Below are 18,579 nucleotides of genomic sequence, written 5' to 3' on the forward strand. Positions count from 1 at the left end.
ACAGCCTCAAAATACGGGGGAGCCAATTTAAAACCGAGTTGAGGAGGAATTTCTTCTCCCAGAGGGTTGTGAATCTGGAATTCTCTGCCCAAGGAAGCAGTTGAGGCTAGCTCATTGAATGTATTCAAGTCACAGATAGATTTTTAACCAATAAGGGAATTAAGGGTTACGGGGAGTGGGCGGGTAAGTGGAGCTGAGTCCACGGCCAGATCAGCCTTGTTGAATGGCGGAGAGGCTCGAGCGTCTAGATGGCCTACTCCTGTTCCTAATTCTTATGTTCTTATGTTCTTATTATCTGCGGGAGGAGGTGGGGTCGGTTTGTTCCTTCTGCGGCAGACCCTGCTCCTGTCCGTGATTGCTGCTGCTAAAAAGCTGTTGCTTTTATTTATGAGCTTAATATATCTTTCACTTTGTTTTTCTGTTTCCTGTGTTGGTTTACATCATTTCTGCTACACCCCAGAGATCCTGGATTTTGGTATCTGTTGCATTTTAGAGTCTTATGAGAACTCCACACATTCAGAATGTTCTAAAAGATTATCCGCTCCCTTCCTAGATCAGAAATAAAAACTGAGACATGCACAGTAAGTAGATCAGCATTTGAAATGAATGAAAAAGGACGAGCGAGCTCCATCTGGTCCATCCAGGCATGGTACAGCCTACGCTCCGTCAAGAACTGCCACCCCTCCCTCCCCCACAGGTCATGCAATTTCCTGGGGGAGGCAAATCCAGAGAAAAAAAAAACTTTCAGCCAATTTAGGAAAAACTGTGGAAAAGTCCTCTCCGACCCCCAAAGGCACTCGAGCAAGTTCCAGGAAACTGCAGTAACTGATGACTCCATTCAGCACTGACCCATTCACCTTCTATAACGTGAGATGTCTACCCCTCGCAGTAACTAATCCAGCTCCCTCTCGAAGGCCTATAGTGAATCCACACTAATTGCACATACTGGCAATCTATTCCACAGGCCAACGATTCTCTGTGAAAAGAAGTTCTTTCTGTTTAACGTAACTTTTCTTACTTTGTACTGATGTTGCCAAGCCCTCCCCTCTCTATCCAACTGAAATAACGTACCCACCCAGCCCAATGTATTCCTTTCATCACGTAAAAAGCTTTGGTCGTATCCTCTGGAAGTCCTCTCAAAGGTAATGTTGTAGATGTGTGATGGTCTACAGCGTGAGTATTTTTTTCTAGTTTTAAAGAGAAAAATAAGATGGATTTATGCTTGACCCACCTTTCCAGCACTTGAGATTTTTTTCTTTAAACTGTTGATCTTTAACTCTCAGTGTCGTCTGTGTCTTTGTTTCAAATTGTATGTGCCCTTTTTTTACTTTTACTACAAACCAAGTCCCAGCGGTTTCTGTGGTGAACGGGTACATAGGAAGAGTAGTTCACAGGTCCGTTGTGTACCACTAAGATACCAGCAAAGGGTTTGTGGCACAACATATATATGAGTAACTCTGTGACCGTGCATCCTTATTGAGATGGTTAACCAGCATTTTCTCTCTCACTCTTCCTCCCGTTTTCAAGGCAAATAGTTTTACAGTAGCAAGTGTCACTGCCCCGTCCTGGCTACATCGCTTCATCATCGGGAAGAAAGGTCAGAACCTGAGTCGCATCACGCAGCAAATGCCAAAGGTACAAGAAACCATTGTTTTGTAGATTCTGTAAGAATGAGGCACTATTCAGCTTGTTTCAATTGTTTATTGGGTATGCCAGGGATCTTTGGCCTGCCCCAGTCTCACCGCTCTGCATTGCAGAGGAGATTATTGTTCTGCCCCAGTCTCTGTGCCCCAGGACAGAGGGGATCATTGTTCTGCCCCAGTGTCTCTGCTCTAGTGCAGAGGGGGTTATTGTTCTGCCCCAGTCTCTCTGCCCTGCAGTGCAGAGGGGGTTATTGTTCTGCCCCAGTCTCTCTGCCCTGCAGTGCAGAGGGGATTATTGTTCTGCCCCAGTCTCTGTGCTCTAGTGCAGAGGGGGTTATTCTGCCCCAGTCTCTATGCTCCAGGACAAAGGGGGTTATTGTTCTGCCCCAGTCTCTCTGCCTTGCAGTGCAGAGGGGGTTATTGTTCTGCCCCAGTCTCTCTGCCCTGCAGTGCAGAGGGGGTTATTGTTCTGCCCCAGTCTCTCTGCCCTGCAGTAAAGAGGGGATTATTGTTCTGCCCCAGTCTCTGTGCTCTAGTGCAGAGGGTGTTATTGTTCTGCCCCAGTCTCTCTGCCCTGCAGTGCAGAGGGGGTTATTGTTCTGTCCCAGTCTCTCTGCCCTGCAGTGCAGAGGGGGTTATTGTTCTGCCCCAGTCTCTCTGCCCTGCAGTGCAGAGGGGATTATTGTTCTGCCCCAGTCTCTGTGCTCTAGTGCAGAGGGTGTTATTGTTCTGCCCCAGTCTCTTAGCCCTGCAGTGCAGAGAGAGTTATTGTTCTGCCCCAGTCTCTCTGCCCTGCAGGACAGAAGGGTTATTGTTCTGTCCCAGTCTCTGTGCTCTAGTGCAGAGAGGGTTATTGTTCTGCCCCAGTCTCTCTGCCCTGCAATGCAGAGGGGGTTCTTGTTCTGCCCCAGTCTCTGTGCCCTGCACTTTGGAGCTGAGGTGACAGCTTCAGTCTTACCCAGTGATTGTACTTGTTTTGCATTGTCACGGTTCAGTAGATGCAGTCGTTCACTGACTCTCCCACCTGAAGAAGAATGCTCAAAAGCAGGTTCAGCAATCTGGGGCTTAACTGTAATTTTATTATTCTTTTTCAATCTTGGTGCAGGTATACATTGAATTCACTGACGGCGAGGATAAGATTTGTCTGGAAGGCCCAACCAAGGAGGTGAAACTAGTCCAGGAGCAAATTGAGATTGTCGTGCAGGACCTGGTGAGTGTTGGGTGTGACAGAAACTGGGGTGTTTAATCATTGCTATTTTTACATTTAGGGGAATGTTTATAAAATGAAACTCAAAATCTACATTTCAAAGAGTAGAGTAATGTAAACGATGAACAGGAGAGAGACTAGATGTTACTGATTATTTTGGAGTTAGCAGGAGGGTTTTATTGTATGTTATTCCACATAGTTGCACCTCCGGGGCTCTTGTTTTGTATCCAGGTTAGACCAACAAGGCGGTAAGCCTTCTGAGACCTAGAAGAATCTTGGGCGAAATGAGTTTGAACTTCTCGATTCAACCCACTTCGAGGTGGGCACAAATCCATATCAGAGAACTATACATAACTGAGTGCTTCAAGGCATTGAATTGGAATTTTCTCTCCAATAGGTGTCGGAGATAGCTGGAGTTGTAAAGAGAAATACCGAGTCGGGGGTACTCCTCTGAGGTTGGTGTTTAGGAATGAAGATAGAAAATGCTGCAGATACACAGCAGGTGCATCAATACCTGATGAGATAAAAGATGGATTAACCCTTTGTCAGGTTAAACATTTTCATGGTGGAGAGACTTTGTCCTGATAAAGGGGGTAGCTCATCTTGTCCCTTCAAATACTGCCAACTTGCAGTGTATTTCCAGCATTATCTGTTTTTATTTGATTTCTGATATTTCTACTTTAGCTTTTTAATGGCAGTTAGTGTAAGAGTTCCATATGGCAAGCATGCTTTCAGGTTTGGTAAAATTCAGGGTAGATTGTTCAGGGACTTTAATGGAAGGTGGATCCTGTGTAGGCTTTAGCGCAGATCTAGTGTAGACCCTGTGTGAGCACAGTGTAGGATTGACCCTGTGTGAGCACAGTGTAGGATAGACCCTGTGTGAGCACGGTGTAGGATAGACCCTGTGTGAGCACAGTGTAGGATAGACCCTGTGTGAGCACGGTGTAGGATAGACCCTGTGTGAGCACGGTGTAGGATAGACCCTGTGTGAGCACAGTGTAGGATAGACCCTGTGTGAGCACAGTGTAGGATAGACCCTGTGTGAGCACGGTGTAGGATAGACCCTGTGTGAGCAAAGTGTAGGATAGACCCTGTTTGAGCACGGTGTAGGATAGACCCTGTGTGAGCACAGTGTAGGATAGACCCTGTGTGAGCACAGTGTAGGATAGACCCTGTGTGAGCACAGTGTAGGATAGACCCTGTGTGAGCACAGTGTAGGATAGACCCTGTGTGAGCACAGTGTAGGATAGACCCTGTGTGAGCACAGTGTAGGATAGACCCTGTGTGAGCACGATGTAGGATAGACCCTATGTGAGCACGGTCTAGGATAGACCCTGTGTGAGCACGGTGTAGGATAGACCTTCTGTAGGTTTACTTGTAGACTGTAGATGAGGCAACATTTCTTCACCCAGAGGGCGGTGGAGTTCTGGAACTCACTGCCTGAAAGGGTGGTAGAGGCAGAAACCCTCATGACATTGTAAAAACTACTTGGATGTGCACTTGAAGTGCCATAATCTACAGGGCTACAGACCTAGTGCTGGAAGGTGGGATTAGGTGGGTAGCTCTTTTTTGACCGGCATGGACCGAATGGCCTCCTTCCATATCATCATTTTTCTCTGATTCTATCCAAGTTGTAAAGCTTGAGATAAAATTGGCTTGCGTTAATATTTTAATTACAGGTGAATCGTATGGACTACACTGAATTGACAGTTGATCCCAAGTTTCACCGCCACCTTATTGGGAAGAATGGAACAAACAGTAAGTGTCTGGAACTGTCTTTGGTGAAATGTTTTATAAATGTAGTTCAAAGAGATCATCAATCATCATCATCATCATAGGCGGTCCCTCGAACGAGGATGACTTGCTTCCACAAGAGTTCACAGATGTTTCAATGAAGGACCCGATGTTCCTGTCCTGAACTCCAATTGAGGAGGTGGAAGATGTCTGTGCATGGATTTTTTTAACGTGTGGTGACCATTGCACATCAGCCACCACACGGGCTTGACAGAGCTCGGTCTTTATCCAGTGGCAAGGATTAACCAGGATGTCTGGAGACCTGATCTGCTGCACGGACCTAGTGCGCACACATATCGCAGTGTGGGCTGGCCCATGCTGCCTCTGGGCCCCGTACCCTCATTCGCCGCACCTTCGCCCACGATGTTCCAGGGCCTGGCGCTCCAGTTCTATTTATAGCCCCCACCTGCAGTGGTCTTCTCACGCAGGTTGGGGCGACCTACAATGTTCAAAGAGATAGATGGACATTGAATACCAGGCGGCAGGTAGCTGACCTGCAGTAATGGAACGCTGATAAGACACATGGATCGAATCGCCCTCCATTCACTCCCGCAGTGTATGCTTCTGCTGCACTAAGGTGTCACAGTACTCCTGCACACCGGAGCAGAGCTGATCTTTAATATCCCTCTGATCATTGCTTGGGAGGGGTAGAGGGAGAAGAGACCCATACAGGTTTGGTGTTGTGTAAATACTGGTGATGTGCCAAAAGTAGGTAGCCTGAAGAAATTTGATGGATGGGGTGATTGTGGGATTTGAGGCCATGCGCCCTACATGCGATGTCTGCGCTCCTCAAATTCTGCTTTTTTGAACATCCCTAATTATAACTGCTCAACCATGGGTGGCCATGCCTTCAGCTGCCTGGGACACCCTCCCTAAACCTTTCCATCTCTCTACCTCTCTTCCCTCTTAAGACGCTCGTTAAAACCTACCTCTTTAACCAAGCTTTTGGTCATCTGCTGTAATTTCTTATGTGGCTCGGTGTCAAATTTACCTGTTTTGTCTTCTAACAGTGCTGTGAAGCGCCTTGGGATGTTTACCATGTTAAAGGCGCTATATAAATACAAGTTGTTGTTTTACCAATCTACTTCCTGTTCATTTCCATTATAGAGAAAAAAATACAGACTTGATGTGACAGACTGGATAACTAGAAACTTGACATGTGGCAGTGATTTTAAGCACTTGCATTTTGAATGCAGAAGAGTCTTATTTCAAATCCCAGTAGTTGCACCTCACAGCCAAAAGCTGGGTCCAATTAAAGAGAAAAGTAGAACATTTCTACCTGATACCAAACCTCTACATCAGTCTCCTCTGTCATTCATTACAGCATTGAAGTTTATCATAATCTGTGTAACTGAGTCCAAAAGCTCGGATTTTGATGTTACCTGGATCTCTGTTGTATGTGGTAATGGCTATTTTTTTATTTTCTTTTACTCTTTCCTTCTAAGTAAATCGTATCAAAGATCAGTACAAAGTCTTGGTGCGAATCCCCCCTGATAATGAGAAGAGTAATCTAATCCGGATCGAAGGAGACCCTCAGGGAGTTCAAGATGCCAAGAAGGAGCTGTTGGAACTTGCGTCCAGAATGGTGAGAGGAAAGTTGAAAGACATGGACGCAGTTTAATGGGGGCAGACTGCTTCAGTCTCTTGGCAGCTGCAAATTCTAATCCCAACGTAACACTCTTGTATCTGACAGCTATGCTGCTGAGGTTTGGATATCGATGTGCAGATTTCCACATGCAATGTCTTGCAGTTGTGGAATGTCTCCTTCAGCTCGGTGTCAAATTTTGATTGGTAACATCTTGTGAAGCACCTTGGGACGGCCTGCTACGTTAAAGGCGCTACATAAATGCAATTTGTTGTCGAGTCTAAACATTGATCCCTGGCAGCCTATCTGGCCATGGCAGACTTCACAACCAAACCCAATCGCACCCTCGATACATGCAAGGTTCACTTGATGGTGATTGGGACTGGGGATCTTGGCTGCTTTCTTGCTCGCTAGTCCAAAGGTGCTGAGGCCAACTAGCACCTCAATTGCTGTCATGGCTGTGATCTACAGATTGTGGATTAAATTCTGAAACTTTTTGGTCTGTCTGGTGTAGTATCACACCACTTGGTGCATTGACCCAATAGAGGAGTTTTGTAATCATTATAATGAGATTTCAGTATGACATGTAGGACCACTGTAACCTGAGTTGAGCATGTCTGTTGGACAAGGGCTACTCGTTTGAAAGTAATTTGTCAATAAGGAAAGTTCGGTCTTTATGTTCAGAGTCAGGAGTGTAAAAGTCGGATAGGTGAAGGATAGCACGCTGGAGTCCGGTCTTTAGTTACTTACTAGCCTCTGTTTACGGAGACACATATTACATACTATGGACCCCAAGATCAGCTCGCGACCCTCCCCCAGCCTACTCTCATATATTATATATATGCATATGATGAGGGTACAGTAGCATATGTTACTGGAACCAGTAATCCCGAGGCCTGGACAATAATCCAGAGACACGAATTAAAATCCCACCACAGCAGCTGGGGAATTTAAATCGGTTAATTAAATAACATCTGGAATAAAAAGTTAATATCAGTAATGGTGACAATGAAACTACTGGATTGTTATAAAAAACCATCGGGTTCACTAATGTCCTTTTTAGGGGAGGAAATCTGTCGCCCTTACCTGGTCTGGCCTATATGTGACTCCAGATCTACAGCAATGCGGTTAACTCTTAACTGCCCTCTGAAATGGCCCAGCGAGACACTCAGTTGTATTCAAGAAGGCAGTTCACCATCACCTTCGAGGGCATTTAGGGATGGGCAATAAATGCTGGCCTAGCCAGCAATGCCCACATCTCGTGAACGAATAAAAAATAATATGTGCACGAGCGTCCCAACACCTGAATACAATTGCTATACACCACTTGAATACATGGGGGGGGGGCGCGAAATTCCCCATTTGTGCGCCTGCCATGAGCGTCTCCGGGGGGAACGCGACAATGTTTTTGTCTTTGTGGGGTGGGGTGGCTACCGGCTACCGCGAAATTGTGCGTGAGTTGGCGTAGGCGTGAAACCGAAACCCCTGCTGAAAGCGCCCTGGGCCATTGCGCCTCCGGCGATGACCCCTTTTCGCCCCGCGGCAGAAATTGGGCAGCGCCTAATGAGGCCGCCATGGGCGATGTCCGTGCCAGCCTCGCAGGTCGTGAACCAGGCCGCACTTCACTCGTGGGACGAAACTTAAAGGGGAGATGTGCGCTGCTGAGCACCATTGCTGAATTGCCGGGTGGGCCTTTGCTGATTTTGAGGGGTCCGGGCCGTGATCGTACACTCCGGCACTCCGTTTCGGTGCCGGGCTGCGGCCACAGCACCCCGCATCCCAGCGGTCTAGTATGGGCCCGTCAAGGGCCCGCAGCATCCCTCCCCTTAACGGATTGGGAGGGCCCATGGAACACGTCAGTGTTACGCGGAGAGGCCATGTAGCGCTCCAGTGTTCGCCCGGGTAGTGCTCCTGCTCTCGCCCCGAGAGGAATTGGAGCAAGTGACATTGCGCTTCTTTCCCTGTCCGGGATGGTAAACCCAATTTCGCTTCTGGGGCTGTCCTCCTGCACCGGGCGCAGATTGTCCGGCCTCGGAAAAGTTACCGTCCCCAACCGGGGCAATACACAATTTCGGCCCCAAGGAGTTCCTTTGGGGAAAGGGAATATTTTTTTTCTTGGCCCGCTTAATGTTGCCATCAAGTCCTCCCAGGTCAAATGCAAGTTAGATATAAAGTTACTTTTGCCATGGCCAGTTCAGTTATAGTGATGTAAGGCTGTTTCTGATACGATGTGCTTCCATTAAGAGCTGCTAGTAGAGTTATCAGGACTAGGAATAGAATAATTTTTTTTCAGTCTTCACTTATTATCCATCCTACCACTTCAGCTAACTCAGCACAAATCTAAGATCTGCCTAGTGCCGCCGTATCAAGATATTGAGTGAACCCAATGCATTTCAGCATTGCGAAGAGGTGCAGTTGAAGGCAACAAATAATGATTCCACAGTCTGCCCTTGCTGATTAAAAGAATTTCTATGATTCACAGGAAAATGAACGCACCAAGGATTTGATTATCGAACATCGCTTTCACCGTACGATCATTGGCCAGAAGGGAGAGAAGGTCAAGGAGATCCGTGACAAGTTCCCCGAGGTAACCAGTGCAAGGAGCTGTGACTTTATCAACCTGGTCTCCAGTTCTAATCATTGTGTTTGGATTCCTGTTGCATTGACTATGGGTATCTCTCACCCCAATTTAGGTCATTATTAATTTCCCGGATCCAAGTCAAAAGAGTGACATCGTGCAACTCCGCGGCCCCAAAAATGAAGTAGAAAAATGTGCCAAGTTCCTGCAGAAAATCGTGGCTGAACTGGTAAGTGGCTGGTGGGCTGTGTCCTACTGGGAAGAAGGGTCAGCAGAGCAAGAGTGGGAGCATAGCCTGTGCCATGCTACAAAGTGCAAGGGCAAAGCAAGGTATGCACAATGTTGGCTATTGAAAGGGAGGCAACGTATGTTCTGTGCATAAGAACATTAGAAATAGGAGCAGGAGTAGGCCATTGGCCCCTCGAGTCTGCTCCGCCACTCAATAAGAACATGGCCAATCTGATCATGGACTCAGCTCCACTTCCCTGCCCGCCCCCCCCATAACCCTTCACTCCCTTATCGCTCAAAAATCTGTCTGTCTCCACCTTAAATGGACTGTACTGTGAAGCATGAGTGAGGTGGGATAAGGGAGCATTGTGCTGCAGGGTGGATGAGTCTGGTGGAAAGATTAGCAGCAGGATGGTTTTTGCATTGTTCAGTGTTTGGGAGGAGACTTGAGAACCATAGTGACCTCTTGTCAGCACATCAATACTGTACAAAATGTTGGGAAATCTATAGATATTGCAGGAAAACAAGAGCATGCTACTGAGCGGTAACTGTCCTGACCAATATACCGAGAAACGTGCTGTAGATGATGGTGATCTCTTGTTTTTTATTCATTTGTGGGATGCAAGGCCAGCAATTATTGCCCAGCCCTGATTGCCCTTGAGAAGGCCTTATACAACTAAATGGCTCACTAGATCATTTCAAAGGGCAGTTAAGAGTCAACCACATTGTGGGTTTGGAGTCACATATAGGCCAGACCGGGTAAGGACGGCAGATTTCCTTCCCTATAAAGGACATTAGTGAATCAGATGGTTTTCACGACAATCATGAGTTTCACGGTCACCATTACTGACATTAGCTTTTGATTCCAGATTTATTTAATTAACTGAATTTAAATTCCCCAGCTGCCGTGGTGGGATTTTAACTCTTGTCTCGGGATCATTAGTCCAGGCCTCTGGATTACTTGCCCAGTAACATAGCCACTATGCTACATATGCCACCTGGGGCTGTCAAACTTCCATTATTGTCATTTTGAGGGTGGGAAAAGGCATGAGTTAGAATGTATGTCCTGTTCATGGCCAGAGCTGTGTGTGTGGACATTTCACTGGCATTGTTATTGATTATGTTCCACTTTAACTTTAGGTGGAGAATAGCTATTCAGTCTCCGTGCCCATCTTCAAGCAGTTCCACAAAAATATAATTGGAAAAGGAGGAGCAAATATCAAGAAGGTATGTGTGCGTGTTATATGTGTGCTGAGCCTTTATCTACAGGAAAGAAGCAAAGCTGGTAAGGGGAAACCAAGTCGGAGAGCAAGATAACTAGGAGAAAACCTTGGGGCCTTCTGATCATTGATTTTGAAGTAAGGAGGAGCATTCCATAGACTGGGAGCAGCAAAACACAAAAATAAATTAAACGCTTGTTTTCTTACAGAATTGTAGCCTTTATGCTGACACTCCAGATCAATTGTGAGAAGACCTGGTAAATTATATTAGTTCATATGGGTAGATGTGATGGAGTATTCTGGTTAGGTGAGGACTTTCACAAAACCGCACAATAGATCCGAGCGTATTGTTTGACATCTGAAGTTCTCATCATTCTGCATCACAGCTGCTGATGTGAGGTTGAGAGAATTGTAGACTACCTCAGGAAGTTTATATAATTAATATATTAAAATACTCATCCATAACCCAACTGCAATATTGAATTGACACCTACGGTCCTCAAGGTTGATGTTCCTATCTGTTAAGAGGGCCCATATTGGTACAAGATGAGAAGGCGCAAGTCAAGATAACAACAAAACTTTTCCTCAGTTGCCCAATTTGACAGCCTTCATTGATGCTGGTTAAAATGGCTGCATGTACACCCAACGCCCAACATAGTTGTCCCACTTTCTTGAAACTCAAAAATGGGTTGTCTCCCTCTGTTATTCAAAAAGGTCTTTGTTGGGTTGTGCTAGATCAAGCTTTATGCCCCAGGATTCAATGGCTGGTTAATCTAATTGGGCACAAAGAATCCAAGATTTTACGTTGTCTACATTGGACAGTTCAGTAAATTAATCAAAACTAAAGCTAATGCAGTGCTAGTGAAACCTAGATGAGGAGAGGGGTGACATTCAATAAACACTTGCAGCAGGAAATTCTGCTACTAACATCTGGAGCTAGAACATTACCAATGCAATGTCATTTTCTCCACTTTGATTCCTTGAACCAGTGTTGAACTTAAAATTGGACATGGGGGTCAGATCAAGGAATTGTGAAACTAGAAATTTATTCCACCAGTGGATGGGATCTCTGTAGTCTGCATCCTTTCTGATTTATTTTCATTGGGAAAACTAGGTGAAGGACCAAGTCCATCATCATCAAGGTTAAGAAGAATATGAGTCCAGAGGCAATTGTTGTGTAAGGCAACATTGTGTTTTATTAGCTTGTAGAAGGATATTTAGACTAGATTTAAATCATTGACATGATGCCTTATTAATGTCTAATTCCAATTTATGAAGGTGGCACAACTCTTTCGAAAGATGGGAAGGCATTGGATTACCTGTAGCCAATTGTGCGTAATACGTTTTTACGCTTTATAATTACCAGACAAGTGATGCATATTACCAGCAATCCAGGCTAATTTTGGTGGGCATTCCAACTGTAACGTAGTCAAGGAATCTTCAAACTGCCCTGTTAATATTCATGCTTCATCGGATTCTGAAGTCCGCTTCTGGTCATTGAATATTCTGAGGGTATTCATGAGCCTGCCCAATTTTGCATCTTTAAATTGATGGACAGAAAATTGGGTGGACTTTGTTAGGGATGTACCATTCCCCACTCACTCCTCTTGTATTTGCTGTGCCCAGGCGATCCAGTGGTCCCGGGTACTTACATTGGATAATCTGACTCTAAATCTAGTTCTATTTTTCCTCATCATTCGTTACCCTGACTTCCTATTTTGAGATTGTGGCAAACTTGGAGCTTTTACTTACTATCCCCATATCCAGGTCATTAATGCATGTTAAAAAAAATAACAAGGCTTTCAAGAGAGACTCTAATTATAGTATCTTTCCTGATTATAAGTTCTATACAATGCCATGAATTACCTCCTATTACATGACTTCTTGGCCATTAGACACCATAGGAATTAGTTAAGAAACTTAATTTCTGCTGTCTATTGTGTCACAATTATTTTGAAAAGGCTCCCCTTTCAGTGAGAGATTTTTCCAGTGTTAACCCAGTAGAGCTACCCACGTCGCTTCAGAGTCTTTCCACAGAACAGATGTTAACTTTACTGTTCACAGGTACCTTTTTAAAGTAATAGGCATTTTCTCATACTCAGGAACCTCTATAGAATTTCAACTCATCTGCTGCTGAAACCCTCATCCATGCATTTGTTACCTCTACACTTGACTGTTCCACGCACTCCTGGCTGGCTTCCTATCTTCCAGCCTCTGTAAACTTGAGGTCATCCAAAACTCTGCTGCCCTTGTCCTTACTCACACCAAGTCCTGTTCTTCCATTACCCCTATACTCGCAGATCTACATTGGCTTCCGGTTACGCAACGCCTTGATTTCAAAATCCTCATCTTGTTTTGAATTCCCTCCATGGCCTCGCCCGTCCCTATCTCTGTAACCTCGTCCAGCCCTACAACCTTCCGAGAAATCTGCGTCCTCCACTTCTGGCCTTTTGCGTATCCCCGATTATAATCGCTCCACCATCGGTGGCCGTGCCTTAGCTGCCTAGGCCCCAAGCTCTGGAACTCCCTCCCTAAACCTCTCCGCCTCTCTACCTCTCTTTCCTCCTTTAAGATGCTCCTTAAAACCTAGCTCTTTGACCATCTGCCCTAATATCTCCTTATGTGGCTCAGTGTCAAATTTTGCTTCATAATGCTCCTGTGAAGTGTCTTGGGACATTTTACTACGTTAAAGGCGCTATATAAATACAAGTTGTCTTGTTTAATGACACCAGTTGTGTCCCTGGATTCCAGCTTCCCACAGTCATCTTTAAATGGATTGATGCTTTTGTCTATTTATTCTTTCTGTCTAAATCTATTTATCTATTCATCAGATCTCCCTCCCATGGTGTTATTTACTGAGTCAGGTGATGTGCTATTTTATTACAATAGGGATGTAATCAATGAAGTGCAAAGTGTTACAAGTGTGACACTTAATGAGAAGTGCACACGGCCTGAGACGTTTAATATATATGAAAGTATGAAAACCTAGTGCCTGAAGTATTCTCAACAGTCTTGCATCCAGTGTTTCTCTTTCCACTATGGATATGAAAGGTGCTATTTAAATACTCTTTCTTTCTCTTTTTCCATCTCATTTATTTTCTTATCTCTTGTGCTTACTGACCTACATTGCCTCAATTTCAAAATTCTCAGCCTTATTTTCAAATCTCTCCATGACCTCACCCCTCCCTATCTCTTATCTCTGTAATCTCCTCTAGCCCCACAACCCCCCACCCCCCCCCCGAGATGTCTGCGCTCCTCTAATTCTATCTTCCTGAGCATCCCTGATTATAATCGCTCAGCTATTGGTGGCCGTGCCTTCTGTTGCCGGAGCGCCAAACTCTGGAACTCTCTGCCTAAACCTCTCTACCTCTTTTTGCTCCTTCAAGACGCTCCTTAAAACCTACCTCTTTGACCAAGCTTTTGATCACCTACGCTAATTTTTACTTATGCGGCTCGGTGTCAAATTTGTATCGCATAATATTCCTGTGATGCGCCTTGGGACATTTCACTACATTAAAGGCACTATATAAATACAAGTTGTGGTAGTTATCTCTCTCTCCTACTGAATTCTCCTGCCTATTTAAATCCTTTAAAGCCAAATAAAAAGAAAAGGCAGGAAATCTATAATTGTCTTATTAATTGTCTGACATCAGGTAACCCAGTAAAGAAGACCGGTGAAATCTTGCTGCTCAGTGGGGTTGAATGCCAAACTATATTGTGTATCTTATCTACCCACTGATCCAGAGGAGTGAGAAGTTCTTGCATACATGCCAAGTTTACATTGTTAAGAAATGTTAACTGTTCTTTAGGGATCCTTTTTATACAGTAATAGAGGGAAGGGTGATTCGTCTTTGGGAGTAGGAGAACTTGTTTGTCCGGCCTTCTTGACCTGACTTAGCAAAAAGTGGACAGAAGTCTGTTGACTGTTCATGATTTCAGCATCTCTTAAAGATCCGCGAACAAATGGAGAAGGCCCAGTTTCTAAAAAGAAGGCTTGTTATAAATAATTTTTAGCTTTCCTTTAAATTATTAAAATGAACGGGTTTAATCCAATGCCCAATGAGTCATTGACATTTACTGTTTGGATAGTCATATTTCAACCTTTTCCTAAGGACATCGTCGGCCGTGTTGTGTCTAGTGAGAAAAGTTTAGTATGTCCCCATGACAACAGCTGTCCGCCTTGGCTTCCACTAATCATACACAGTGGGCAAGACTAGAAAGAGTTCTGCTGAACTTCAAGAGAGTTGCTGATTAATTTTCGATTCTTTCCAGATCCGTGAAGAAACAAATACAAAGATTGATTTGCCGGCAGAAAACAGCAACTCTGAGATGATCATTATTACAGGAAAGAAAGCCAACTGTGAAGTAGCTCGCACCAGAATCCTGGCAATCCAGAAGGAACTGGTATGAACCGCTTTCAGCTAGCTTGCAGTTTTAACAGTTCAGTTCTTTTCGCCAGAGGAGATTCAACATTTTTTTTTATCTGTAAGGGAGATTCTAGTGATTTTTTTCACTCTGTAGAGCCAGGTGTTTAGACGCTGTGCAACCCCTGAAGAGAAGTTCCAACACTAGTCCAAGAGCAACATTCCTGTTACTTGTGGGGCCGGGGGGCAGAATTACCACCTTCGGTCCCAACAATTTTGAGAACAGGGCCCAATTTTAGTACAGGAGAACTGTCTAGTTGATTGAAGCAGAGGGTTAGTGTTCCCACACTCTCCATTCATGATGTTCCTCTGGAAAACTGCAACGGTTTATCTGGGATGTTGAAGGGTATGGGATGAGGCATTGGGAAGCATTGCGCTGCTTCCCCTGTGGAGAAAAACAATGAGACAAGTTACATGGGAACAGGTCGCAGGGCTGGATTTTAGGCTTTTCAGTTTTATGGGCAAAAACAGAGGCGGGGCAGGAAAGTTACCGGCCGGGAATAGTTTGCACTTTGGTAAAGAATTTTCGGCTTCTGGGCCCTGCGTCGGGGCGCAGCACGAAGGGAAGCTTTGTACACTTTTCGTGGCGCAAGGATAAGAAACTTGCGAACTAAAGTGCCGGGCCGTGTGCGCTCCGAGAGAGGCGGGAGGGAGGGAGAAACTTTAAAAAAAAAAGCACAAAAACATTCCCAAAACATTGCCCACGCCACCACAACACAAATCGCTAAAAAAATTAAAAGAACAAACACTCGCACTTACCTTTGGAGTACCTTACCTTCCTCTGTGCCGCTGGCTATGCTGATTTCCCAGGCGCTCATTGCGGGCGGATGGATCGGGCAAGTGGCCAAACAACTGCCGGTGTCACACCGAGGGGCGTTGCACACCCGGTGCAGCTCTTCCCAGCGGTGCTGCTCAGTGCCACCGCAAAAACGGACCGGAGGATCGCGAAGGGACGCAGGAGACCTGAACGCCGCCTTTCACTCTGCTCCGGGGAAAAACCCCGAGCGCAAAATCCAGCCCTTGTGTCTTTATAGTAGACAGTCAGACAGCTGTATTGTCTATGGGGCTTGGTGAGTGGCACTGGAAATTCCTCATATGTCTGTGGCACTGTGGGACAGAGGAATCTGTAATGTTTCCCTTTCTCCCCCACCACAATCTCCAGCTGTGCCAAGACTCCATTGGTTTTGAAAGATTGTGTTAGAGGAGGAAAGGGCTCCTAAATATCCCAGGCGAGACTGGAAGCAAATGAGATTTCACCTCTGGCACCAGGTTCAAATCCAGCCTGGACCGATGATGAATAAACCTCTCTGCTCGGTGCTTACGCTGGATATGTGAAATTAGTTTCCCAACATCAACGCCCCTTACCTTTTTTAATGAGTATACAAATTAGCCCCAAAGGGAATTTTTCATGAATGTTAATTAGTTTTTTTCCCCCTCTAGGCAAACATCACCGAAGTTGAAGTTTGTATTCCCGCCAAACTCCACAATTCTCTGATTGGTGCGAAGGGCCGCTTTGTCCGCTCCATCATGGAGGAGTGCGGGGGGGTGCACATCCACTTCCCCACTGAAGGATCAGGAAGCGACACAGTCACCATCAGGGGATCTACTGAGGAGGTCGACAAGGCCAAGAAACAGCTCCTTCACTTGGCTGAGGAAAAGGTACCTTTATGGTGTTTAGAGTGAGAAGGCTGCTGTACCAGATTGTATGTAGTTCATTATAGAACCTGTTCCAGTTGCCAATCCCGGGTGTGTTTAGAAGGGAGAGAGAGAATTTGTAAAAAAAAATGTGGGTGAAGCGCTCTGGCGCATTAACGTGCTCCTTCCTCAGGCATGGGGTGTCAGCGTGGCTCAGTGGTAGCACTCTCTCACTTCTGAGTCAAAAGGTCGTGGCTTCAAATCCCACTCCAGAGACTTGACCTAATCCAGGCTGTCACTCCAGTGCAGTACTGAGGGAGTGCTGAGTGTTGGAAGTGCCGTCTTTCAGATGAGATGTTAAACCACGGCCCTGTCTTCTCTCGGGTAGACGCAAACAATCCCGTGACACTATATATTCCCGGTGTCCTGGCCGAAATTTAGCCCACAACCAACACCTAAAAACAGATGATCTGGTCATTCTCTCATTGCTGTTTGTGGAGTTTGCTGTGCACAAATTGGCTGTCGTGTTTCCTACTTTACAACCATGACTAAACTTCAAAAACACTTAATTCGGTGTAAAACGCTTTGGGATGTCCTGAGGCAGTGAAAAACGCTGCGTGAAAAACGCTGTATAAATACACAGTGATTATCTGCAAGAACCATTTTGCGTCCTTCTGCGCAGGAGACTGGGAGAGAGACGGGGAGGGAAGAGATCGGAGAGAGGAGAGAGGAGAGAGATCGGAGAGAGGAGAGCGGTCGGAGAGAGGGGAGCGAGAAGTGAGAGAGGGATCGGAGAGAGAGAGAGGGGGGGTCGGAGAGAAGGGGGGGGGGAGAGAAACAGGGTATCTAAGGGAGAGAGTGGGGATCCGAGAGAGAGAGGAGGTCAGGAACTTTGGGGGGGGGAGGGGTTAGGTCAGTAATTGAGGGGGGGGATTAGGTCAGTAATTGGGGGGGGGGAGGAATTAGGTCAGTAATTGGGGGGGGGGGGATTAGGTCAGTAATGAGGGGGGGAATTAGGTCAGTAACTTGGGGGGGATGGGCAGGGGATTAGGTCAGTGATGGTTGGGGGGGTGTTAGGTCAGTAACTTGGGCTAGGAGGGAGGAGGGGAGATCAGGTTATGAACCTGGGTGAGGGGGGGGGTGGGGCAGGAATTGTTTGGGGGAGTGGGAGAAAGTCTTAACTTGTGAGAGTGAGCCCTGTTCTGTCTGGAGTCGGCAGTCCGATTGGCTCAAATTACACTTTCCAAAGTCGTTGATTACATCGGCAGGGCGGTTCTAATGACACATTCCTGAGAAACTGCTGGGTGTGTCTTAGGGGACCAATCAGCAATCAGTCATGTGCTCAGGGAGATCCAATCAGAGCTTTAGGTGTTACAAATATACGTGTTCATAAATACAAGTTTGTCGTCTTTCATGAGTGAAGTGAAGACCTAATTCATGCCACTTGCCTACTGTTGGCATAGGAAGGACACAGGTCAACATATAACTAATCTTAATTACACAAGTACGGGATATCTGAAACAAATAACTGCTGACTTAATCTGGGAAAACAAAGACAAGATACTTGAAGCGCCATTTAAGTATCTCCAGATCTCAAATGAGAAATTGCATTGATGTTTGCACAGACTAGACAATCATCATTCCTGACTGCACCTCCCCCACTTAGGTAGCGACGAGTCCAATGAACACAACATTGTATGCTGCAATTTACTACTGATCAGTGAACATAGTCATTTGCTTTTCCTTCATCCTCTGGAGTGACTTAGCTCTTGGGATTCTATCCTGTGTCTGATTTAAAATGAAAACATTGACCTGAATGATGAAATAGCAGAAGTCCTTTCACGATGGAGTGGGCCATTTTTGTGAAATATTTCTCAGCTGACAGCATTGCTGACTTCAGCAGCTTAACTTTCTCTCTCGTTTTAATTGAGAGACGAAGGTTAGAGCAAACAGTATCAATATCTGTGAGAGAGCGAGGTAAATCAGAATGTTTTGAGTACACCATGCCAAGGTTGGCTTTTAAAAGCTAGTGGATTCCAAGAAGGAAGAAAGATGGGAAGAGGCATGGGATTACGCAGTTTGAGGTCCGGGGGAGGAGGCAGAGCATGAAATTGAATCATGATGTCAACACAGTGAGGTTATAGGGAGGATAAAGAGCATGTAGGGCTCAACTATTCGAGCTTAAAAATAACAAGAAAGAAAGACTTGCATTTATATAGCGCCTTTCGTGACCACCAGAGGTCTCAAAGCGCTTTACAGCCAATG

General features: G+C 45.6%; 1 protein-coding gene across 1 annotated transcript in view; it reads left to right on the plus strand.

The window, feature by feature from the left end:
* Positions 1–18,579, plus strand: part of LOC139265804 (vigilin-like) — an 85,622-nt gene that overhangs the window by 36,967 nt on the left and 30,076 nt on the right. The window contains exons 9-17 of the mRNA XM_070883246.1: positions 1,528–1,635; positions 2,749–2,853; positions 4,530–4,608; positions 6,090–6,229; positions 8,712–8,816; positions 8,923–9,036; positions 10,176–10,262; positions 14,528–14,659; positions 16,120–16,338. Of these exons, the coding sequence (XP_070739347.1) occupies positions 1,528–1,635; positions 2,749–2,853; positions 4,530–4,608; positions 6,090–6,229; positions 8,712–8,816; positions 8,923–9,036; positions 10,176–10,262; positions 14,528–14,659; positions 16,120–16,338 (1,089 nt within the window). The remainder of the gene's footprint in view (positions 1–1,527; positions 1,636–2,748; positions 2,854–4,529; positions 4,609–6,089; positions 6,230–8,711; positions 8,817–8,922; positions 9,037–10,175; positions 10,263–14,527; positions 14,660–16,119; positions 16,339–18,579) is intronic.

This window comes from Pristiophorus japonicus, chromosome 6 (genome assembly GCF_044704955.1).
Source record: "Pristiophorus japonicus isolate sPriJap1 chromosome 6, sPriJap1.hap1, whole genome shotgun sequence".
In the NCBI taxonomy this organism is placed as follows: domain Eukaryota; kingdom Metazoa; phylum Chordata; class Chondrichthyes; family Pristiophoridae; genus Pristiophorus; species Pristiophorus japonicus.